The following is a 26,001-nucleotide window of genomic DNA, read 5'->3' on the forward strand; positions in this document are numbered from 1 at the left end:
TGTGCTCTTCACAGATGAAAGCAGGTTCACACTGAGCACGTGACAGACGTGACAGAGTCTGGAGACGCCGTGGAGAATGTTCTGCTGCCTGCAACATCCTCCAGCATGACCGGTTTGGCGGTGGGTCAGTCAAGGTGTGGGGTGGCATTTCTTTGGGGGGCCGCACAGCCCTCCATGTGCTCGCCAGAGGTAGCCTGACTGCCATTAGGTACTGAGATGAGATCCTCAGACCCCTTGTGAGACCATATGCTGGTGCGGTTGGCCCTGGGTTCCTCCTAATGCAAGACAATGCTAGACCTCATGTGGCTGGAGTGTGTCAGCAGTTCCTGCAAGAGGAAGGCATTGATGCTATGGACTGGCCCGCCCGTTCCCCAGACCTGAATCCAATTGAGCACATCTGGGACATCATGTCTCGCTCCATCCACCAACGCCACGTTGCACCACAGACTGTCCAGGAGTTGGCGGATGCTTTAGTCCAGGTCTGGAAGGAGATCCCTCAGGAGACCATCCGCCACCTCATCAGGAGCATGCCCAGGCGTTGTAGGGAGGCCATACAGGCACGTGGAGGCCACACACACTACTGAGCCTCATTTTGACTTGTTTTAAGGACATTACATCAAAGTTGGATCAGCCTGTAGTGTGGTTTTCCACTTTAATTTTGAGTGTGACTCCAAATCCAGACTCCATGGGTTGATAAATTGGATTTCCATTGATTATTTTTGTGTGATTTTGTTGTCAGCACATTCAACTATGTAAAGAAAAAAGTATTTAATAAGATTATTTCTTTCATTCAGATCTAGGATGTGTTGTTTAAGTGTTCCCTTTATTTTTTTGAGCAGTGTATAAGCGAATTTGTCCCAACAGTTTTAGTCCCCTGAAATGGGGAGACTATGTACACAATAGCTGTAATTTCTTAACGGTTCACCTGATATGGATGAAAATATCCTAAAATTAAAGTTCACAGTCTGCACTTTAACCTCATAGACATTGTATCATTTCAAATCCAAAGTGCTGGAGTACAGAGCCAAAACAACAAAACATTTGTTACTGTCTGAATACTTTTGGAGCTCACTGTAGATAAAATCGTACCTAAGCTCAGCATGTGTGACCACAATGAAGTTGAGTTCGATCGCAAAGCCTTGCGATCTGGAGAGCGGCCTTTTGCATCCCCCCAAAGGTCCAAATGTGGAAACTGTACCCTTACCAATATCATGGACAGTAATGGTTTGGGAACATTCCAAGATTTGAACGACACATTACATTAACAGACAACTTCCTTTTTCTTTTTTTTCTATATTTACAACTTAGGTCAGCTATGCTGGCCTGCGGAGTCCCTTGGGTAACCCAACTACCGAACTATCCAAAGATAGAATTTCTAAATAAATTATCTGGGCCCCAGATAGACTGATTCTCTATAATATATATTAAAAAATGTGAAAACTCATATTCTGAGCTAGCCATTAAAAAAGTATTGTCCACAGATCTAACTGAATCTGAACAAACCTTTAATTGGAATAGAATATGGAATAATATGACTTTGGCGTCCCGTAATACAAACCATCAACTTATACATTTTAAGTTTGTTCACTGACTGTAACATCAAGATAATGTTCACGATCAAATTGACCCCAACTCCCAACTGCTCACTGTGTTCCCTACAATATTAGTCCTAGTCAATAGAGATAATTTCCTTTGACTTAAAAGCCTATTTTCAAAGTCAACACATTCCGCCATGTTTTCATTTATTTTATTTATGCCGTAAAGACATTACTCTCTCTGCGACTTAAGAGACCAATGTTCAGCCATTGTGTGCTTCTCTGACAACTGTTATATGAAATTTGTCAACCCAAAAACTTGCTTGCAGGCTGATGCCTATCAACATTCTATTTTTTAAAGACAGTAAAGAGTAAAACAAATTGCTACAAAAGTAAATTACTTGAGGTTGGTCAATGCACTATACAAAAGCAGTTTCAGACACAGACGAATCGTTTCATTTGAATTGTGTACTTATTAAGGTTGTTATGATGTGCACTTTTCCCTCGCCATACTTCAAGTTATATTAACATTTAACAGTTTCTGAAAAAGCATGCAAAAACATTTTTGTGAATAACTTTAAACTCTCAATTCATATTTCTTTGACAGGTACCCAAATGATTACTGCAAGCCAGTATAGAAGCCCAGACATTCCTAACTTCATGATATCAGCTATTGTTTGCTCTTGTAAAGCTTAAGCACTTCCAAATTATTCATGCAAACCATTTGCTCCTAACAATGATCCCTTGAGAGCCACTTCACATTCCTTCATATGGTGTGGGAGTGGCCTGCAGTTAAATGCTTCTGGAGCAAAATTCCTTTCGAAGGCCATGCATTTAAATATTCAATGCTTTCATCTATTACGTTACTTAATGATGATAGCCTCTTGAATCTCTCAATCAATAACACAAGATTACTGCTGGCAGGCAGCACTGCTGCGATAATTTTTTGGGGTTCTAAGACCTCACTCTCTGCAATTTAACCAGTGGATACATTTACTGTTAGAAGTTATAACATTAGAATTATTGACAGCGAGAATGAATGGTGCACGTCAAGGAACAACTGTGGCCTGGACAAATATACTTCTCTATAAAGAACAATCTCAGCTAAAGCCTAACACAATTACTGTGCCTTCAGGAAGTATTTATACCCCTTGACTTACAGTATTGCACATTTTGTTGTGTTACAGCCTGAATTCAAAATGGATTAAATAAATAAAACATTCTCACCCATCTACACACACAATACCCCATGACAAAGTGAAAACATGTTTTTAGACATTTTAGCAAATTTTATGAAAATGAAATACAGAGACATTTACATAAGCATTCACACCCCTGAGTTAGAATCACCTTTGGCAGTGATTACAGCTGTGAGTCTTTCTGATAAATCTCTATGAGCTTTGCACACCTGGATTGTACAATACTTGCAAATTAATATTTTTTAATTCTTCAACCTCTGGTTGGTTGTTGATCATTGCTAGACAGCCATTTTTAAGTTTTGACATAGCTTTTCAAGCGGATTTAAGTGAAAACTGTAACTAGGCAACTCAGGAACATCCAATGGCATCTTGGTAAGCAACTTCAGTGTATATTTGGCCTTGTGTTTTAGGTTACCAGGTTTTCCTCTAGGATTTTGCCTGTGCTTACCTAAACTCAGCAAAAAAAAGAAACATCCTCTCACTGTCAACTGCGTTTATTTTCAGCAAACTGAACATGTGTAAATATTTGTATGAACATAACAAGATTCAACAACTGAGACATAAACTGAACAAGTTCCACAGACGTGACTAACAGAAATAGAATAATGTGTCCCTGAACAAAGGGGGGGGGGGTAACAGTCAGTATCTGGTGTGGCCACCAGCTGCATTAAGTACTGCAGTGCATCTCCTCCTCATGGACTGCACCGGATTTGCCAGTTCTTGCTGTGAGATGTTATCCCACTCTTCCACCAAGGCACCTGCAAGTTCCCGGACATTTCTGGGGGGAATGGCCCAAGCCCTCCGATCCAACAGGTCCCAGATGTGCTCAATGGAATTGAGATCCGGGCTCTTTGATGGCCATGGCAGAACACTGACATTCCTGTCTTGCATGAAATCACACACAGAATGAGCAGTATGGCTGGTGGATTTGTCATGCTGGAGGGTCATGTCAGGGTGAGCCTGCATGAAGGGTACCACATGAGGGAGGAGGATGTCTTCCCGGTAACGCACAGCGTTGAGATTGCCTGCAATGACAACAAGCTCAGTCCAATGATGCTGTGACCATGACGGACCCTCCACCTCCAAATCTATCCCGCTCCAGAGTACAGGCCTCAGTGTAACGCTCATTCCATCGACGATAAACGTGAATCCGACCATCACCCCTGGTGATACAAAACCACGACATCAGAGAAGACCACTTTTTGCCAGTCCTGTCTCGTCCAGCGACGGTGGGTTTGTGCCAATAGGCGACATTATTGCCGGTGATGTCTGGTGAGGACCTGCCTTACAACAGGCCTACAAGCCCTCAGTCCAGCCTCTCTCAGCCTATTGCGGACGGTCTGAACACTGATGGAGGGACTGTGCGTTCCTGGTGTAACTCGGGCAGTTGTTGTTGGCATCCTGTACCTGTCCTGCAGGTGTGATGTTCAGATGTACCGATTCTGTGCAGGTGTTGTTACTCGTGGTCTGCCACTGCGAGGACGATCAGCTGTCCATCCTGTCTCCCTGTAGCGCTGTCTTAGGCGTCTCACAGTACGGACAATGCAATTTATTGCCCTGACCATATCTGCAGTCCTCATGCCTCCTTGCAGCATGCCTAAGGCATGTTCACGCAGATGGGTAGGGACCCTGGGCATCTTTGTTTTGGTGTTTTTCAGAGTCAGTAGAAAGGCCTCTTTAGTGTTCTAAGTTTTCATAACTGTGACCTTAATTGCCTACCGTCTGTAAGCTGTTAGTGTCTTAAGGACCGTTCCCACAGGTGCATGTTCATTAATTGTTTATGGTTCATTGAACAAGCATGGGAAACAGTGTTTAAACCCTTTACAATGAAGATCTGTGAAGTTACTTGGATTTTTACAAATAATCTTTGAAAGACAGGGTCCTGAAAAAGAGACGTTTCTTTTTTGCTGAGTTTATATTATGTTTGTTTTTATACTTAACACTCCCTAGTCCTTGCCGATGACAAGCATACCATAACATGATGCAGCCACCACCATGCTTGAAAATATGAAGAGTGGTACTCAGTGATGTGTTGTGTAGGATTTGCCCCAAACATAACGCTTTGTATTCAGGACATAAAGTTAATTTATTTGATATTTTTTTGCAGTTCTCCAGTGCCTTATTGCAAACAGGATGAATGTTTTGGAATTTTTGTATTCTGTACAGGCTTCCATCTTTTCACTTTGTCATTTAGGTTAGTATTGTGGAGTAACTACAATGTCATTGATCCATCCTCAGTTGTTTTCTCCTATCACATTGGTTGAATTGGTTGAATCTGTGTTTGAAATTCACTGCTTGACTGAGGGACCTTACAGATAATTGTATGTGTGGGGTACAGAGATGAAGTAGTCATTAAAAAATCATATTAAACACATTTCTTGCAGAGTGAGTCCATGCAACTTATTATGTGATTTGTTAATCACATTTTTACTCATTCACTTATTTTGGCTTGCCATAACAAAGGGGTTGAATACTTATTGACTCATGACATTTCAGCTTTTCATTTTGTATTAATTTGTAAAATTTTCAAGAAAAATAATTCCAGTTTGACATTATGGGTTATTGAGTGTAGGCCAGTGGCACAAAAGAGACTCAGGGGATAGATGGTAGGAAGGGTACTGATGGGCAACCTCGGTTGCTGGGTGGTATGGCAAGGGGTAGGAGGCATGCATTCTTTGGATAGAGTAGGTGGGGCCGAGGGGGGCTAGGTGAGTTGGGCGGCATTGTTTCCGGGTGGGGAGGGAGGATGCGGGCAGGTGGATGGAGACTGAGGGGGGCAATAGGTTGGGGTTATTTTTGTATGCATTTCTAAGATTTTTTTTTGTACCTGTAAACCCCCCCCCCCCCCCCCCTGAAATCATGAAGACAAATCGAAATAAAAAGTTGGTCACAAATTTATTTTTAATAAATAAAGAATGCTTTCACTTGCTAAAGTGAATAGGAAAATTACTACATACTACATTCATAATGGCTTACAGCTATTTAATGTGGAATCAGATGAAGGGAATGGTTTTAACAACAGTGTCCATTTTTGTCAGTCTAAACTGTAGGATGGTTGGCAGTGTATTGGGCTTAAGCACTTCACATTCCAAGCCTTCATCTCAAATGGCACCCTATTGCTTATATAGCGCACTACTTCCTATGGGAAAAGGGTGACATGTGAGACGTAGCCTTGGAATGTTAAGTGGCTCTCGAGGGATCCTTGTTAAGAGCAAATGGTGTGCATGAATAAATCGGAAGTGCTTAAGCTTTACAAGAGAAAACAATAGCTGATATAATAAGAAGTTAGGAGTTAGGAATGTGTTAGGAATGTCTGGGCTTCTATACTGACATGCAGTAATCATAAATTATTTGGGTACAACAATACATGTTAAAGAAAGATGAAATGTATTCCGGCTCTTTACTGTCTTTTGAAAATGTAACGCTTATAGGCATCAGCAGGGCTAAACAAAGTCTTTGGGTTGCCAAATGTCTAATTATAGTTGGTAGAGAAGCATACAATGGCTTAACATTGGTCTCATAAATGAAAAAAAATTAAAACATGGCGGAATCACCAGTCAAAAGTTTGGACACACCTACTCATTCAAGGGTTTTTCTTTATTTTTACTATTTTCTACATTGTAGAATAATAGTGAAGACATCAAAACTATGAAATAACATATGGAATCATGTAGGAACCAAAAGAGTGTTAAACAAATAAAAATATAAAAGTATAAAAATACCCTTTGCCTTTAAGACAGCTTTGAACACTCTTGGAATTCTCTCAACCAGCTTCATGAGGTATTCACCCGGAATGCATTTCAATAAACAGGAGTGCCTTGTTAAAAGTTAATTTGTGGAATTTCTTTCCTTCTTAATGCATTTGAGCCAATCTGTTGTGTTGTAACAAGGTAATGGTGGTATACAGAAGATTGCCCTATTTGGTAAAAGACTAAGTCCATATTAGCCAAGAACAGCTTAAATAAGCAAAGAGAAACGACAGTCCATCATTACTTTAAGACATGAAAGTCAGTCAAACGGAAAATTTAAAGAACTTTGAAAGTTCCTTCGCCCTCCTTTCGGCAAATCTGACCACGACTCCATTTTGCTCCTCCCTTCCTATAAGCAGAAACTCAAACAGGAAGTACCCGTGCTAAGGACTATTCAACGCTGGTCTGACCAATCGGAATCCACGCTTCAAGATTGTTTTGATCACGCGGACTGGGATATGTTCCGTGTAGCTTCCAAGAATAATATTGACGAATACACTGAGACGGAGACTGAGTTTATCAGGAAGTGTACAGGAGATGTTGTACCCACTGTGACTGTTAAAACATACCAAGGCAAAGTGTGGCTACTTTGATGAATCTCAAATTATTCCATATGTGTTATTTCATAGTTTTAATGTGTTCACTATTATTCCACAATGTAGAAAATAGTCAAAATAAAGAAAAACCCTTGAATGAGTAGGTGTGTCCAAACTGTTGACCGGCACTGTACTTTTTAGTCAAAGTAAATTCTCTCTCTATTGCCTTTGACTATTGTTGTATACAATGAATGCCAACCTTAGTAAGCAGAAAAAGAACACAACAATAGTCTACTATAATAACTACAATGATAAGAGACCACTATTTTAGCCATTGTAGATTAGGTTTTCCTCAAAGGCCAAGTTTGCTCTCCACCATCCTTGGTCCTTCTATCGGGTTAGGGTTTACGGCACACAGAAGAGCTGTACAATTGAGTACAACCAACAGAATCAGCAATCTCTGTAAAGCCTGGATGGTCCCTCACCGTAAATAAACTGGCTATTAAATGTAATACCACTTGTTGTGTAAGAGAAAACACCACGTTGTTAAACATAGTGTTCAATTTCACATGTCAGAGGAAATATTGGGCTGTGTTCTTTAATGAGTCTCTAACTTTTTATATTTCCAATAAGGGAGTTATGAGCTCGATTATACTCACTATTGGAAATGAAGGTACCTGACGCCAAAGGGCAGGAAGCACAGAGAGGTAAACGTGTTAAAATATTATTTAAATGCATAATTCCTTCCTCCTTTCTGATAGTGACATCACATAATTGGTGAAAGCAAGCTAGTGGAAAGGTTTATGACACCAATCCAGTAAATTCAGGCTACTAAGATGGCGCTGGAGAGAATAGCAGCCGTTTTACAGGCTACTGACCAATTGTGCTATTTTGTGTGTTTTTTTGAGCTGATCTTAATTTGTTTTGTACGTGTTTCCGGCATCATTTTCTATGACCGAAAAGAGTTTCTGGCCATCAGAACAGCGATCACTAACCTCGATTTAGACGAGGGTTTTTGCTTCAATGAGTCGGGGATGACATACTGCTCATCCCAGACCAGGTCCAAATCCCTGACACTCGAAGAAGGAAAAAGCGGCGTTATAGAGGCCGGCGTGTGGGATACCTGACGAGACTACGTCAGCGAGTGGATAAACCACCTCTACCGTCCGTTATATTGGCGAACGTGCAATCACTGGAAAATAAACTGGATGAGCTCTGTTAGAGACTATCCTATCAACGTGATCTGAATAACTGTAATATCCGTTGTTTCTCCAAGTTGTGGCTGAACAAGGACATGGAAAATATAAATCTAGCAGTTTTTTTCTATACATTGGCAAGACAGAACGGCAGCGTTGGGCAAACTCGGGGGTGGTGTGTGTCTCTTTGTTTTCAACAGCTGGTGCGCTGTAAGGAAGTCTCGAGGTTCTGCCTGAGTTAGAATACCTCATGATAAGCTGTAGCCCACAATATTTACCAAGAGAGTTTTCATCTATATTATTTGTAGCTGTCTACTTACCACAACAAACCAATGCTGGCACTAAGACCACACTCAACGAGCTGTATAGGGCCATAAGCAAACAAGAAAATGCTCACCCAGAGGTGGCGCTCCTAGTGGCCGGTGATTTTACTGCAGGAAAACTGAAATCTTTATTACTTAATTTCTACCAGCATGTCACCTGATGCTAAGCTACAGGACTGTTTCGCTAGCACAGACTGGAATATCCACAGAAGATGCAATCTCTATTGCATTCCACACTGCCCTTTCCCATCTGGACAAAAGGAACACTTACATGAGAACGCTGTTAATTGACTACAGCTCAGCATTCAACACAGTAGTGCCCTCCAAGCTCATCACTAAGCTAAGGACCCTGGGACTGAACACCAACCTCCGCAACTGGATCCTGGACTTCCTGACGGGCTGCCCCCAGGTGGTGAGGGTAGGCAACAACGCATCTGTCATGCTGACCGTCGACACCTCAGGGGTGCGTGCTTAGTCCCCTCCTGTACTCCCTGTTCACCCATGACTGAGTAGCTGTGCACGACTTGACTAGCTGCATCATCGCTTGGTATGGTTGCTTGGCATCCGACCATAAGGCGCTACAGAGGGTAGTGCAGATGGTCCAGGACATCACTGGGGCCGATCTCCCCGTCATACATGTTCTCTATACCAGGCGGTGTCAGAGGAAAGCCCTAAAGGTTGTCAAATACTCCAGCTACCCAAGCAGTAATAGAGTGCCAAGTCTGGGACCAAAAGGCTCCTGAACAGTTTCTACCCCCAAGCCATAAGACTGCTGAACAGTTATTCAAATGGCTACCCTGACTTGCACAGGCTCTATGCACACTCACCGGACTCTACCCACACACACACACACACGCTCACACAAACACAAAACACACACACATGCATATTGATGCCACACACACACACTCACACATGGACACACTTTCACACATGCGCTGCTGCTACTCTGTTGATTATCTATCCTGATTGCCTAGTCACTTTTACCCATACCTACATGTCCACATTACCTCAATTACCTCAACTACCTCGTACCCCTGCACATTAACTCGGTATTAATCTTCCTATATTGTTTATTTATTTATTGTGCTACTATTTTCGTTGATCTTTTTAGCGAATTTTCATACTTTTTAACTCTGCATTGTTGGAAAGGGTTCGTAAGCAAGCACCTCACAGTAAAGTCTACATCTCTTGTATTCGGCACATGTGTAATACAATTCAATTAAATTTGATTTGAGGTTAGTGATTCCTTTTAGGAAGTGTGGAGGAAGGATGCATTGTAAGAGTATTGAAACCGAACAAGGCTCTAGAGTTTACAACCAAACGCTTTCTCACCCCTTGTTTAAAGATGAAATTATCAAGTTTGTTTATACATGAGGCGGTTAGAGTCTTGGATAAAATCTCCCTGTATAATCTCTAGACGAATGACTGAAAAAGGGATATTTACTTTTTGGACAGTTAACCTTTGATTTATGTCTGATTTCTCTTTGGCTTGGGGATGAGATACACTTTTATAAGGGTTAAGAGCATGTGAACTTTGACCAAATCTCAGTTGTGCGACATACATTATCTGCAGAAATACAGACCAGAATGCAGTGCGAGTCAGGACAAAGCTAAGCTGCCGCATTTTTAACAAAATATGTTGAAACAGTCGGTTGCAACATTGCTCATAACAAAGACCTTTCGTTGTGCTCTGAAAATGACTTTCCATTCCTTGTGAAAATACCAGCCTTGGAATTAAAATTCAATGTACTTAAGGTGCAATAGCGGTTGGGGCAGCTTGGCAGCCAGCCACATTTTGACCTCATGGTTTGGAACTGTGGTGGCTCAGCCCACAGAGAGAGGGAGAGGGAGTGAGAGAGACAGAGAAAGTTGGAGACAGAGAGAGAGGCAGAGAGAGCGAGAGAGAGAAAGAGGTTGATTGCAGTTCCATCATACACAATGCCCCTGAAAGGACCCCGGCGCTCTAGCACAATTCTGCAGCTTCACCAACATTCAGTTGAATGCAAGTTCATCTATTTAGATTTACTCCCATTGTGTTTCGCACAGAATCTATTTAGCAATAGCAAGCGGCTGTAGGAATACAGGGGATTTATTGGGCTTTAAAAAGGTATTTACTTCCACATTTGTGGAGTGACTGCCGAGAGCAATGACTGTGAGGGGAGGGAAAAAACGGTAACTTTACATTTGGCCCTGCCACTCTGCTCCAATCAATCAAACCCAGTAGGTTTCATCGTCTGATGAAATCACAGAAATAAGATTATGTCTTTGTGAACGCCACAAACCAAAGACTAGGGCTGTTGCGGTAACCGTATTAACACCCCACCGGCAGTCATGAGTCATGACCGCAGTCAAATTCCAAGTGACCATTGAGTCGCGGTAATGAGTCACAGTAATCACCTCTTATGCACTCTGGACATGCGTTGGCTAACGACGTCCATCTAACCACTCTGACATCAATGCAAAAGAAATTGAAAATCACATCAAACACTTATCATCAAAATTGTATTAGGCTTTTAAAACTCACCTCACTGTGATCTATCAATTTGAAGAAAGATTTTCAACAATAGCTTGAAACTGAGTGGAAAACATGGTCATTGTGGATGTTGCTTCAAAGCCAAACAACAACATGGACAGTGCTTTATAAGGTGATGCATTTAAGACACTGCATGTAGAACGGCCATACCCATATTAGAGCTTATTCATACGCATAGACCTGAATATGAGCCCCCCAAAAAAAACTGAATTGAAATAATGATTGTGCCGTTATACAATATTGCCTAATAGCCTACCACATATTACATACAGAAGAAAAATATTTTTTAAAATTTTATAGATTTAAGATGTCTTTGGCACATAATTGGTCCAGCCTATACTCCAAAATTAAACAAATTCTAGTAATTGCCTTTGAGTGTGGACTGTATTACAGTGCCTTGGGAAAGTTTTTTGACCCCTTGACTTTTTCCACATTTTGTTACGTTACAGCCTTATTCTAAAATGGATTAAATAAAAAAATGCCTACGCAATCTACGCAAAATACCCCATAATGACAAAGTGAAAACCGTTTTAGAGATATTCGCAAATATATTCAGTATTCAGAAACTTTGCTATGAGACTCGGTGCATCCTGTTTCCATTGATTATCCTTGAGATGTTTCTACTACTTGATTGGATTCCACCTGTTGCAAATTCAGTTGATTGGACATGATTTGAAAAAGCACACACCTGTCTACAGTACCAGTCACAAGTTTGGACACACCTACTCATTCAAGGGTTTTCTTTATTTTTACAATTTTCTACATTGTAGAATAATAGTGAAGACATCACAACTATGAAATAACACATATGGAATCATGTAGTAACCAAAAAAGTGTTGAACAAATAAAAATATATTTGAGATTTGAGATTCTTCAAAGTAGCCACCCTTTGCCTTGATGACAGCTTTGCACACCCTTGGCATTCTCTAAACCAGTTTCTTCAACTAGTCACCTGGAATGCATTTCAATTAACATGTGTGCCTTTTTAAAAGTTAATTTGTGGAATTTATTTCCTTCTTAATGCGTTTGAGCCAATCAGCTGTGTTGGGAGAAGGTAGGGGTGGTATACAGAAGATTTCCCTATTTGCTAAAAGACCAATTACAAAATATGTCAAGAACAAGTTTGAAGTTTATTTTTTATTTGTTTTATTTATTTTTATTTAACCTTTATTGAACTAGGCAAGTCAGTTAAGAAAAAAATATTATTTACAATGACGGTATACCCCGGCCAAACCCTAACCCGGACGACACAGGGCCAATTGTGCAGTCACAAAGACAATCAAGCGCTATGATGAAACTGGCTCACACGAGGACCGCCACAGGAAAGGAAGACCCAGAGTTACCTCTGCTGCAGAGGATAAGTTCATTAGAGTTAACAGCACCTCAGATTGCAGCCCAAATAAATGCTTCACAGACTTCAAGTACATTTACATTTACATTTTAGTCATTTAGCAGACGCTCTTATCTTTTTTTTTGCTGGCCCCCCGTGGGAATCAAACCCACAACCCTGGCGTTGCAAACACCATGCTCTACCAACTGAGCTACAGGGAAGGCAAGTAACAGACAAATCTCAACATCAACTGTTCAGAGGAGACTGCGAGAATCAGGCCTTCATGGTCGAATTGCTGCAAAGAAATGACTACTAAAGGACACCAAGAAAAAGAAGAGACTAGCTTGGGCCAAGAAACACAAGCAATGGACATTAGACCAGTGTATATTTGAACTTTGGTCTGATGAGTCCAAATGATAGATTTTTGGTTCCAACTGCCGTGTCTTTGTGAGACGCAGAGTAGGTGAACGGATGATCTCCACATGTGTGGTTCCCACCGTTAAGCATGGAGGAGGATGTGTGATGGTGTGGGGGTGCTTTGCTGGTGACACTGTCTGATTTATTTAGAATTCAAGGCACACTTAACCAGCACGGCTACCACAGCATTCTGCAGTGATACGCCATCCCATCTGGTTTGCGCTTAGTGGGACTATAATTTGTTTTTCAACAGGATAACAACACACCTCCAGGCTGTGTAAGAGCTATTTGACCAAGAAGGAGAGTGATGGAATGCTGCATCAGATGACCTGGCCTCCACAATCACCCGACCTCAACCCAATTAAGATGGTTTTGGATGAGTTGGACCGCAGAGTGATGGAAAAGCAGCCAACAAATGCTCAGCTTATGTGGGAACTCCTTCAAGACTGCTGGAAAAGCATTCCAGGTGAAGCTGGTTGAGAGAATGCCAAGAGTGTACAAAGCTGTCATCAAGGCTTAAGGGTGGCTACTTTGAAGAATCTCAAATATAAAATATATTTTGATTTGTCTAAGACTTCTTTGGATACTACATGATTCCATTTGTGTTATTTCATAGTTTTGATGTCTTCGCTATTATTCTACAATGTAGAAAATAGTAAAAAATAAAATAAATAAACCTTGAATGAGTAGGTGTGTCCCAACTTTTGACTGGAACTGTATATAAGATCCCACAGTTGACAATGCATGTCAGAGCAAAAACCAAGCCATGAGGTCGAATGACTTTCCCATAGAACTCAGAGACAGGATTGTGTCAAGGCACAGATTTGGGGAAGGGTACCAAAATATTTCTGCAGCATTGAAGGTCCCCAAGAACACAGTGGCCTCCATCATTCTTAAATGGAAGAAGTTTGGAACAACCAAGACTCTTCCCAGAGTTAGCTGCACGACCAAACTGAGAAATCGGGGGAGAAGGGCCTTAGTCAGGGAGGTGACCAAGAACCCGATGATCACTCTGACAGAGCTCCAGAGTTCCTCTGTGGAGATGGGAGAACCTTCCAGAAGGACAACCATCTCTGCAGCACTCCACCAATCAGGCCTTTATGGTAGATTGGCCAGATGGAAGCCACTCCTCAGTAAAAGGCATAAGACAGCCCGCTCAGAGTTTGCCAAAAGGCACCTAAAGACTCAGACCATGAGAAACAAGATTCTATGGTCTGATGAAACCAAAATTGAACTCTTTGATCTGAATGCCAAGCGTCACGTCTGGAGAAAACCTGGCACCATCCCTACGGTGAAGCATGGTGATTGCGGCATCATGTTGTCAGGGTGCTTTTCAGCAGAAGGGACTGGGAGACTAGACAGGATCGAGGCAAAGTTGAAAGGAGAAAAGTACAGATAGATCCTTGATGAAAACCTGCTCCAGAGTGCTCAGGAGTGGCTTCGGGACAAGTCACTGCATGTCTTTCAGTGGCCCAGCCAGAGCCCGGACTTGAAACCGATCTAACACCTGAAAATAGCTGTGCAGCAACACTCCACATCCAACCTGACAGACCTTGAGAGGATCTGCAGTGAAAAATTAGAGAAACTCGCCAAATACAGATGTACCAAGCTTGTAGCGTCATACCCAAGAAGACTCAAGGCTGTAATTGCTGCCAAAGATGCTTCAACAAAGTACTGAGTCAAAGGTCTGAATGCTTACAATTGAAGTCAGAAGTTTACATACACTTAGGTTGGAGTCATTAAAACTCATTTTTCAACCACTCCACAAATATCTTGCTACCAAACTATAGTTTTGGCAAGTCGGTTAGGACATCTACTTTGTGCATGATACAAGTCATTTTTCCAACAATTGCTTACAGACTAATTATCTCACTTATAATTCACTGTATCACAATTCCAGTGGGTAAGAAGTTTACATACACTAAGTTGACTGTGCCTTTAAACAGCTTGGAATATTCCAGAAAATGATGTCATGGCATTAGAAGCTTCTGATATGCTAATTGACATTATTTGAGTCAATTGGAGGTGTACCTGTGGATGTATTTCAAGGCCTACCTTCAAACTCAGTGCCTCCTTGCTTGACATCATGGGAAAATCAAAAGAAACCAGCCAAGACCTCAGAAAGAAAATTGTAGACCTCCACAAGTCTGGTTCATCCTTGGGAGCAACTTATAAATGCCTGAAGGTACCACGTTCATCTGTACAAACAATAGTACGCGAGTATAAACACCATGGGACCATGCAGCCATCATACCGCTCAGGAAGGAGACACGTTCTGTATCCTAGAGATGAATGTACTTTGGTGCAAAAAGTGCAAATCAATCCCAAAACAACAGCAAAGGACCTTGTGAAGATGCTGGAGATAACAGGTACAAAAGTATCTATATCCACTGGAAAACAAGTCCTATATCGACATAACCTGATAGGCCGCTCACAATGAAGAAGCCACTGCTCCAAAATCGGCATAAAAATGCCAGACTACGGTTTGCAACTGCACATGGGGACAAAGATCGTACTTTTTGGAGAAATGTCCTCTGGTCTGATGAAACAAAAATAGAACTGTTTGGCCATAATGACCATCGTTATGTTTGGAGGAAAAAGGAGGACGCTTGCAAGCTGAAGAACACCATCCCAACCGTGAAGCATGGGGGTGGCAGCATCATGTTGTGGGTAATTTGCTGCAGGAGGGACTTGTGCAACTCACAAAATAGATGGCATCATGAGGATGGAAAATGATGTGGATATATTGAAGCAACATCTCAAGACATCAGTCAGGAAGTTAAAGCTTGGTCGCAAATAGGTCTTCCAAATGGACAACGACCCCAAGCATACTTCCAAAGTTGTAGCAAAATGGCTTAAGGACAACAAAGTCAAGGTATTGGAGTGGCCATCACAAAGCCCTGACCTCAATCTATAGAAAATGTGTGGGCAGAACTGAAAAGGCGTGTGCGAGCAAGGAGGCCTGCAAACCTGACTAAGTTACACCAGCTCTGTCAGGAGAAATGGGCCAAAATTCCCCCAACTTATTGTGGGAAGCTTGTGGAAGGCTACCCGAAACGTTTGACCCTGTCACGACTTCCGCCGAAGTCAGACCCTCTCCTTGTTCGGGCGTCGTTCGGCGGTCGACGTCACTGGCCTTCTAGCCATCGCCGATCCACTTTTCATTTTCCATTTGTTTTGTCCTTGTCTTACACACCTGGTTTCAATCCCCCAATTACTTGTTCATTAATTAACCCTCTGTTCCCCCATGTTTATTTGTGAGTGCGTACATTACTCATATCTGCTGTCCTGCGCCTGACTCATCTACACCAGCTACACACAGACGCATTACAGAATCACTCACTACCGAATGGAGTCAGCAGGAGCAGACGCCCTCCCTGTGGCGGTAGAGGAGCGCATCCAGCAGCACGCGACCATGTTGCAATGTCTGGGCACCGCCATAGATCGCGTGCCGCAGACAATGGATCGTTGGGAGAGAGGAGGAGGTCTTCCAGCGCCTCCACCATCCCCACTACAGCAGGCCCTACTCCCTCGGCTCGTGCTCCCGAGGGAGTATAATGGGACAGCTGCCGGATGCCAGAGGTTCCTACTCCAGCTGGAACTCTACCTGGCGACCGTCCACCTGGCGACTTCGGGACGTGAGAGCATGTCCGCCCTCGTCTCCTGCCTCTCAGGCAAAGCCCTGGAGTGGGCCAACGCCGTATGGAGTGAAGGAGACGCGGCGTTGGACCATTACGCAGGGTTCACCCGCCGCGTTCGGGCAGTTTTCGACTGGTGAACATCTATTCCATCCTGAGGCAGGGGACGAGGAGCGCGCAGGATTTCGCTTTGGACTTCCGGGCCCTGGTCGCCAGCGCGGGATGGAACAACAAGGCCCTGATTGAACACTACCGGTGCAGTCTGCGCGAGGATGTCCGTCGGGAGACACCACCCTCATGTTGGACCAGCTGGTGGACCTGTCCATCCGGCTGGACAACCTGCTGGCTACCTGCGGAGGTCCAGAGCAGGGCCTGTCAGTTCCATACCCCAGCACCTCCGCTCCGACACCCATGGAGCTGGGAGGTGCTGCGATTAGGGCAACCGGAGGGGCCATTCCCTGCACCATCTGTGGCCACAGAGGGCACACTGCTGGTCGGTGCTGGGGGGTTTCCTCAGGGAGTCGAGGCAGCTGGCAGGGCACTATCTTGTCACCCCAGGTGAGTCGGCACCAGGCTCACCCAGAGCCCCCTGTTGCTCACATGTATGTGTTTATTAAATTTCCAGATTTTCCCCCGCATTCCCAGCATAAGGCGCTCGTAGATTCAGGCGCAGCTGGGAATTTTATTGACCGTTCATTTGCCCATAGTTTAGGGATCCCCCTTGTTCTTGTGGATATGCCCTTCCCTGTGCACACCCTAGATAGTCGACCATTAGGGTCAGAGCTGATTAGGGAGGCCACCGCTCCACTAGACATGGTTACACAGGAGGGTCACATGGAGAGAATCAGTCTCTTCCTTATTGATTCTCCTGCGTTTCCCGTGGTGCTGGGCCTACCCTGGTCGTGGCAACAGAGGGCTCTCAAGGGGTGGTCACGAAAGTGCTCAGGGAGGTGTGTAGGGGTTTCCATCGGTGCGACTACGGTGGAAAGTCCAGAGCAGGTCTCACCGTGCGCATCCCCTCAGAATATGCCGATTTGGCTCTCGCCTTCTGTAAGAAGAAGGCGACTCAATTACCACCCCACCGACGGGGGGATTGTGCGATAAATCTCCTGGTAGACACAGCACTTCCCAGGAGTCACGTGTATCCTCTGTCACAGGAGGAAACGGCGGCTATGGAAACATATGTCTCCGAATCCCTGGGGCAGGGATACATTCGGCCTTCCGCTTCACCTGCCTCCTCGAGTTTCTTTTTTGTGAAGAAGAAGGAAGGAGGTCTGCGCCCGTGTATTGACTATCGGGGTATCAATCAGATCACGGTGAGGTACAGCTACCCGTTGCCTCTCATCCCCAGGGCTTTGGTCAGGTAGTGGCTCCCATGACCTCACTGCTGAAGGGGGACCGGTGCGACTGCAGTGGTCGGCTGAGGCGGACAGGCTTTTGGTCATCCGAGGGCTCTGTTTACCTCGGCTCCCATGCTGGCTCATCCGGATCCCTCTTTGGCGTTCATAGTGGAGGTGGACGCGTCCGAGACTGGGATAGGAGCCATGCTCTCTCAGCGCTCAGGTACGCCACCGAAGCTCCGCCCCTGTGCCTTCTTTTCGAAGAAGCTAAACCCGGCAGAGCAAAACTATGATGTGGGGGACCGGGAGCTGTTGGCTGTCGTCAAGGCTCTGAAGGCGTGGAGACATTGGCTTGATGGGGCGAGACACCCTTTTCTCATCTGGACTGACCACCGCAATCTGGAGTACATCCGGGCGGCGAGGAGATTGAACCCTCCCCAGGCAAGGTGGGCCATGTTTTTTTACCTGTTTTGTGTTCACCCTGTCCTACCGACCAGGTTCCCAGAACGCTAAGGCAGACACACTGTCCCGGATGTATGACACAGAGGAGCGGTCCATGGATCACACTCCCATACTCCCGGCCTCTTGCCTGGTGGCACCGGTAGTGTGGGAGCTGGACGCGGACATCGAGCGGGCGTTACGTACAGAGCCCACTCTTCTCCAGTGTCCAGCTGGGTGCTTGTACGTTTCGTCTGCTGTCCGTGACCGGTTGATCTATTGGGCCTACACGTCACCCTCTGGCCATCCTGGCATCGGTCGGACAGTGCGCTGTCTTAGAGGGAAGTACTGGTGGTCCACCTTGGCCAAGGACGTGAGGGTTTATGTTTTCTCCTGCTCGGTGTGTGCCCAGTGCAAGGCTCCCAGGCACCTGCGCAGAGGGAAGGTACAACCCCTACCCATTCCACAACGGCCGTGGTCGCACCTGTCGGTGGACTTCCTGACGGATCTTCCTCCCTCACAGGGCAACACCACGATCTTGGTCGTTGTGGATCGGTTTTCTAAGTCCTGCCGTCTCCTCCCCTTGCCCAGTCTCCCTACGGCCCTACAGACTGCGGAGGCCCTTTTCACTCACGTCTTCCAGCACTACGGGGTGCCTGAGGACATAGTCTCTGATCGGGGTCCCCAGTTCACGTCCAGGGTATGGAGGGCGTTCATGGAACGTCTGGGGGTCTCGGTCAGCCTCACCTCAGGTTTTCACCCCGAGAGTAACGGGCAGGTGGAGAGAGTAAACCAGGATGTAGGTAGGTTTCTGCAGTCATATTGCCAGGACCGGCCCGGGGAGTGGGCAGCGTTTATCCCCTGGGCAGAGATGGCCCAAAACTCACTCCGCCACTCCTCCACTAACCTCTCCCCCTTCCAGTGCGTACTGGGGTATCAGCCGGTTCTGGCACCTTGGCATCAGAGCCAGATCGAGGCTCCTGCGGTGGACGAATGGTTTAAGCACTCGGAGGAGACCTGGGACGCCATTCATGTGCACCTGCAAAAGGCCGTGAGGCGGCAGAAGGCGAGCGCCGACCGCCACCTCAGTGAGGCCCCGGTACGGGTCTGGCTCTTGACCTGAAACCTGCCCCTCCACCTGCCCTGCCGGAAGCTGGGTCTGAGGTTTGTGGGGCCATTCAAAGTCCTGAGGAGATAGAACAAGGTATGCTACAGGTTACAGCTTCTCCCAGAATACCGTATTAATCCCTCGTTCCATGTGTCTTTCCTCAGGCCGGTGGTGGCTGGTCCACTCCAGGAGTCTGAGGTGCGGGAGGTTCCTCCGCCCCCTCTGGACATCGAGGGGGCCCCGGCGTATGCTGTTCGGGCCATCCTGGACTCGAGGCGTCGGGCGAGGGGCCTTCAGTACCTCGTGGAGTGGGAGGGGTACGGTCCGGAAGAGAGATGCTGCGTGCCGGTGAAGGACATCTTGGACCCTTCGTTGCTGCGGGAGTTCCACCGAGGCACAGGATCGCCCTGTGCCTCATCCTCCGGGTCATCCCCGAGGTCGGTGTCGGTGCGCTGCTGGAGCCGCGCATCAAGGGGGGGGTACTGTCACGACTTCCGCCGAAGTCGGTCCCTCTCCTTGTTCGGGCGGCGTTCGGCGTCACCGGCCTTCTAGCCATCGCCGATCCACTTTTCATTTTCCATTTGTTTTGTCCTTGTCTTACATACCTGGTTTCAATCCCCCAGTTACTTGTACATTATTTAACCCTCTGTTCCCCCATGTTTGTTTGTGAGTGATTGTTTATTGTATTGCGGTCCATTATTGTGGCCTTGGATTGTGATTATTGTTGAGTAAAATTGCATACATTACTCATATCTGCTGTCCTGTGACTGACTCATCTACACACAGACGCATATTTTTATTTAAAATTATATATTTTTTTAAACCTTTATTTTACTAGGCAAGTCAGTTAAGAACAAATTCTTATTTTCAATGACGGCCTAGGAATAGTGGGTTAACTGCCTTGTTCAGGGGCAGAATGACAGATTTGTACCTTGTCAGCTCGGGGGATATGAACTTGCAACCTTTCGGTTACATAGGCCAACACTCTAACCACTAGGCTACGCATTACAGACCCAAGTTAAACAATTTAAAGGCAATGCTACCAAATACTAATTGAGTGTATGTAAACTTCTGACCCACTGGGAATGTGATGAAAGAAATAAAAGCTGAAATAAATAATTCTCTCTACTATTATTCTGACATTTCACATTCCTAAAATAAAGTGATGATTCTAACTGACCTAAGACAGGGAATCTTTACTAGGATTAAATGTCAGGAATTGTGAAAAACTGAGTTTAAATGTATTTGGCTAAGGTGTATGTAAACTTCCGACTTCAAATGTATGTAAATGTGATATTTCTATTTTTTTTAAAAAAATCTAAATTAGCAAACATTTCTAAAAAACAATTTTTGCTGTGTCATTATGGGGTCTTATGTGTAGATTGATGAGGGAAAATGTGTATTTGATTTTTAATAGCCAGGTGAAAGCTCTGATGCCTTATTGATGTCACCTATTAAATTCTCTTCAATCAGTTTAGATGAAGGGGAGGAGACAGGTCAAAGAAGGATTTTTAAGCCTTGAGACACGGACTGTGTATGTGTGCCATTCAGACGGTGCCTTTGAACGGGGTATGGCACACTGGTTTGAGTGTGTCAAAAACTGCAAAGCTGCTGGGTTTTTCATGCTCAATATTTTCCTGTGTGTATCAAGAATGGTCCACCGCCCAAAGGACATCCAGCCAACTTGACACAAGTGTGGGAAACACTGAAGTCAACATGGGCCAGCATCCCTGTGGAACGCTTTCGGCACCTTGTAGAGTCTATGCCCACGATGAATTGAGGCTGTTCTGAGGGCAAAAGGGGGTGCAACTCAATATTAGAAAGGTGTTCTTAATATTTTGTACACTCAGTGTATATTAAATGGTTTTATTACCCTTTTGAAATGTAGGGGCCTAAATGTTCCAAAATCTTGCATCAGTGGCTTGTAAGTGTGGAGGCGTGGAGACATGTTTATGTTAATTAATGTTCAACTACCAGCAGTCATTTGCATGACAATACCCGGCTGACAACATTTTATGACCACCACAGTCCTACCAAAGAATTCTTCTTCTTCCCTTCTTCTTCTCTGGTCAGATGAGACTTTGGCGAATCCTGGCCGATGAGTCCTGTCACCTTGTCTGCGAGCAACTGAGATTATGTTGTGTTTGCGAGAAGCTGACCTTTTCCGAGCGGCGTCCATATTAAATAGGAAAATGATTGCCATTCAGAGATACGGCGGCGCGGGGACAACGAGCCTTTCAATCAAGCCCGCTGTGACTGGATAAATGTTTGATTTTCACTTTGCATTGGGCAGATTGGAAGGATTGTGAGATTTGGGTTTCCTGGGTGCGACCGGTGAACAGGTTCTCCACAGGAAGCCATCTTTGTTTTTTTTTCCTGAATGCCAGCTGCCATGTGAGGACTGGCTTTCCTGAACGGCAGGTTGGCAGGGCTGTGACACTTTTGTAATGACTGGATTAAAGGGTTCCGGGAAAATAACATTACATGGCGAGACTTGGGGCTTAAATAAACTCCCTGACACATTACACAATGAGTGACACAATGAGTTTAGAGGGCATCCAGCTTCTCTCACAGGCACATGAGCCTACACTTTTGGGGTAGCATACGCTAACAAGCATGTAGATTAATGGAATTAATCGACATGGAATTTCCATGTTTTCACATACATACAACTCAGTCCAAACCGGGACACCCAGTGATGTTTTCACTGTAACCATGAAGCATAATCAAAAGTTGAAAGTCTTTAATATACCAACCCTTTGTTCTGAATGACAGACGGCATTTTATTTCATCGAAATCATGAATTCTTCTCCGATAATACCTCCAATCTGACCCTAATATGCAAACAGATAAGAAACAAGCTCAATGTTTACCTCGTATTCCTGCGAAAACTTTAGGTTGTCGTTGGCTTTCAAGCGCTCCAGATGATCAGCTAGGTCCAGGATGGGGATCGGTGGGTGGCTGGCCATGCCTGTCAATCAAACGGACGAGAGGTCAGTCGCCAGGGGTGAGGGGTCGATACTACGGTTACAACCAGTGAATAAAAAGCAGCATGTGTGTAACAGGGGAATGGAGAAGTGGATCGTTGTTAGGCTATTTTTTCACTCAAAGCAGTGGCATGCTCATAGGAAGATATGGACAGGAAAGGAAGTCAATGAGAAGTCATCGAACAGACTTCACTTCCTGTAACACTTCCTACTGTGAGAGAAGAATGTTATTCACACCGAAGCGGCCGGTGGGAGTTAGCATGACGGAAGACATACTCACAAACAAACAAACCAAACCACAAACAAACAAATCACGAAGTTAGGCCAAGATGTTGTCTGCTTTGAGTTATGACATGTTACTAGGGGGTGTAATTTTTAAACTCCGCCTCCTGCGATGGATGACATGGCAATAAGTAATGTGTGGATTAGATGGGGTGAGATTGACTACAAGTTTACGTAGAAAGGAGGAGGAGAGGGGGATGAAGGGAAAAAACGGAACAAAACAAAAGAGAGAAAGAAAGAATGTGGTGAATGCATAAACAAGACCAACTAACTTGACAAATGGAGGTTACTGGGGTAACCGGGGTCACCTGAACCTGCGGAGGAAACGGCGGTATAAATAAAAAGTCTTAGACGATTGTAGAAATGTGATGAATCTTTTGTTTTAGGGGTAGAAACCGTTGGGGAAGGTGACTGACGGAAACTAGAATTATACACTGTATCATCTAAATGTCACATAGATCTGTTAGTAACGCACACATTGACATGCTAGAAGTTAGCCTACACCACCATGTGTAAATCGGTGGGAAGGACATGAAAACACTCAACAAAACAGAGCCGGGAAACAATTTGGAGACATTGAAGAACTGAGTCAAGCGATTGCATAATGAGATCCATTCTGACCATCAGATATCCTACAAAGTCTGCAGGCAGGAAGTTTCACCTTGCATAAAAAACTTTGGTGGACTTTACTTTGACAAGGTAGAACTGACATTGTTAATAGTGTTAGCACACAGGCTACCAATGTATTCTGTATAAGTTGTTTGTGGCGAAGGTATGTGAGAGAACAGAGAAGAGAGCAGAGAAGGGGTGTTGTGTGGGGTTGACCGAAGTCACTATGTATGTCCAGGCTTAAACACAGCTCCCGAAACACTGACTCAGGACAACTTTCGGCTACCGGGTGGTGGGGTTCGTGACGACGGCGCCGCACAAAGTGCTGTCACCCAGTCCCAGATAGCAGAGGTTTCATAATAGCCGGGACACAGTGACGTTTTTCCCACTCTCCCGCCTGAGACAAGTGTCTGCAAGGGCAAGTCAGTGGTCTTTTCATCTATACTGATAACACAAGTGGGCATTAGCTAATGGAAAAAGCGAAAAAGCGAGGCCTCTTTTCTCCCGCACTCACTCGCTCTATTTCTCCAAGAGGGTGTTTCTATCGGCCCCTACCACTCAAGACCCATTTTCAGCCGCCGGATGACAATGGAACTACCACTCGCCGTGTGGCGCCATGCACACATCAAGCATCCTCAAGATGGAAATACGCATTGAGGAGCAGCGAGGTGAGAGAGAGGAAAAGAGGGAGGGAGAGAGGGAGGAGAAACAGTCTAATGTAGCACCAATCAGCATTGGAGAAGAAGCTCTAAAAGAGGGAGACAAAGATGTTTGGACCGCTCGAGCAAGTCGAGAGCCACTTTGAGAGGCTCTTTGGAAAATGAGAATGGTGTGCGAGACTAATCAAGATGGTTGTTGAGGATTCCGGAAATAGGGAAAGTGTGGTGGTTTAGATCACTCTGAAGTCCCCTTCTCAAAGTGAAAACTGAGATGGGAAAAAAACGCCCCCTTTGCCAAGTTTGACATTTCCAGTAATGGATAGAACGTCATTGAGAGTAGAGGTTTCATAAATATGCATAATCTTTCCAAAAAAATCGGCCTGCGGCTGGGATATTTTATTCCCTTTTCATACGAGCTGACCTGAAAAATATGGCTTTGATATTACATTATTGGCAGTCCCTGAACACCTGTCCCACTGCTGTCGCTGCCAGAAGAACTCCAGTACCAAGTTGAGCGTGTCTCTTCACTCAAAAAATGTGAAAATACATTGGCTATCCAAGGGACAAATGGACTGTGACAGCCATCTTTTTCCACTTGGCAACAAAAAGGGGTCACATGACCAGGCAGCTCAGGCATAACCGCTGTTCACCTCGAAGGTCAAAAGGGAGGGGACATTTGTGTTCACAACTTGTCACTGGCCCACTCTCCACCGTCCACTGCCTCATGTACAGGATGTAACATGGCACTGTGACACTGTCATAGTTTCAGCTACCTGTGACTTCCATCATGCTACACTGTCACTTTGAGACTAGTGTTAGCTTGGCAAAGACTGCACCGACCTACAGCTGTAGGATCTTAATTTGATCACTCTTTTGTTGCTGAGAATTTTCCTTCACAGCAGTAAACATGTAGTGTGTTCAATGTTTAAAAAGATTTCCACTTTAAAATGTCTGTCTTGATTTGCCATAATGAAAAATGTATCAACCCCACATAATAATTCACATTTCCTGTTGCTACAGGAGTATTTTCATGCTATAGCAAACTGGCTCAAATAAATATCCTACATCTGTAGGTGACCCGTGAAGACAAGGATGATGGTAACTGCCATGAAAGTATTAGCCTTGCACTGCTGTCTTCAGCACCTCTCTTTGCTCTCTCTCTCTATCTCCTGGGAGGAGTTCATCAGTTTTGACCCTGCGTATCTTTTCCCCACCACCTGTCCATTTTCCATCATGTCCAGCCACACTTTGAACAATGACCCCCCCCCCCAGAATGTTCTAGTCACGGGAACTCCGTGAGAAGTGTTGGTTTAGCATTTAGGTGTTGACTTTTAAAGAGGTCACGCATGAGCAAGCACATCGCAAAGAGGAGACATTCACACACTTTCCCAATAATAAACCAGATTTGATATATTACATTAATTCTGCTGCTTCACTTACTAAGTCAGGTGAAGATAAGTAACTACAGGCATCTTAATTTAAAGCCATCTTAATTTGACTAAGATGTCCGTAATTTCTTAAATCATTGAGTGATTATGGACCTAGGAAGCTTTGCAGTGGTTTGTGTGATTTATGTTTGCTGGCACAAAATTCCCTTACCGGGCGTTTGGAAGTTCATGCGTCGAAGCTCCACAGGGTCGGTGGGGTTATGAGACGGAATCTCCTTACTGTTGGGCAGACTTCCTTTTCTAGCTTCGGATTCTGCCCTTTTCCTGTTGGGATAAAACATTTAAAACATGAATACTTAAAAAAAAAATGTTTTGTGTTCTATCGTTTTTTTGGTGCATATTCATCCCTGTTGAAGATATTTCCCTAAATTAAATGACACTAATAAAAATGTATACATTTTCCATATACAATGTCTTGATGATGAGTTACATCTGATGGGTTCCAGCATAGTTTGCGTCCTCCTTTAATCCGCCAGATTGTGTTATGTTTTGTATACATGGGGATGAATGCTACTCTTAGTGGGACATATATCTTAATGTTCATACAAGTTGATCAGATTCACATTTCAAGAAGCATGAAGTTAAAGCCCAGTAATGAACTTTAGTGCATCTTTAATTCATTCCGATAATGGGAATGCGGTCTAATAAATTCCATATCATGCTTATGAGAG

At 44.4% G+C, this 26,001-nt stretch overlaps 1 protein-coding gene across 35 annotated transcripts in view; it reads right to left on the reverse strand.

The window, feature by feature from the left end:
* Positions 1 to 26,001, reverse strand: part of LOC106577623 (receptor-type tyrosine-protein phosphatase delta) — a 645,315-nt gene that overhangs the window by 35,378 nt on the left and 583,936 nt on the right. For 18 of the 35 annotated variants that reach the window (XM_014155859.2, XM_014155852.2, XM_045701361.1 and 15 more), the window contains 3 exons: positions 25,482 to 25,594; positions 22,887 to 22,928; positions 22,219 to 22,316 (listed from right to left, as the gene is read on the reverse strand). In XM_014155859.2, coding sequence (XP_014011334.1) covers positions 22,219 to 22,316; positions 22,887 to 22,928; positions 25,482 to 25,594 — 253 coding nt within the window. The remainder of the gene's footprint in view (positions 1 to 22,218; positions 22,317 to 22,886; positions 22,929 to 25,481; positions 25,595 to 26,001) is intronic. The other 17 variants (XM_045701366.1, XM_045701364.1, XM_045701369.1 and 14 more) reach the window with 1 other exon arrangement.

Source organism: Salmo salar, chromosome ssa18, assembly GCF_905237065.1.
Source record: "Salmo salar chromosome ssa18, Ssal_v3.1, whole genome shotgun sequence".
NCBI lineage: Eukaryota > Metazoa > Chordata > Actinopteri > Salmoniformes > Salmonidae > Salmo > Salmo salar.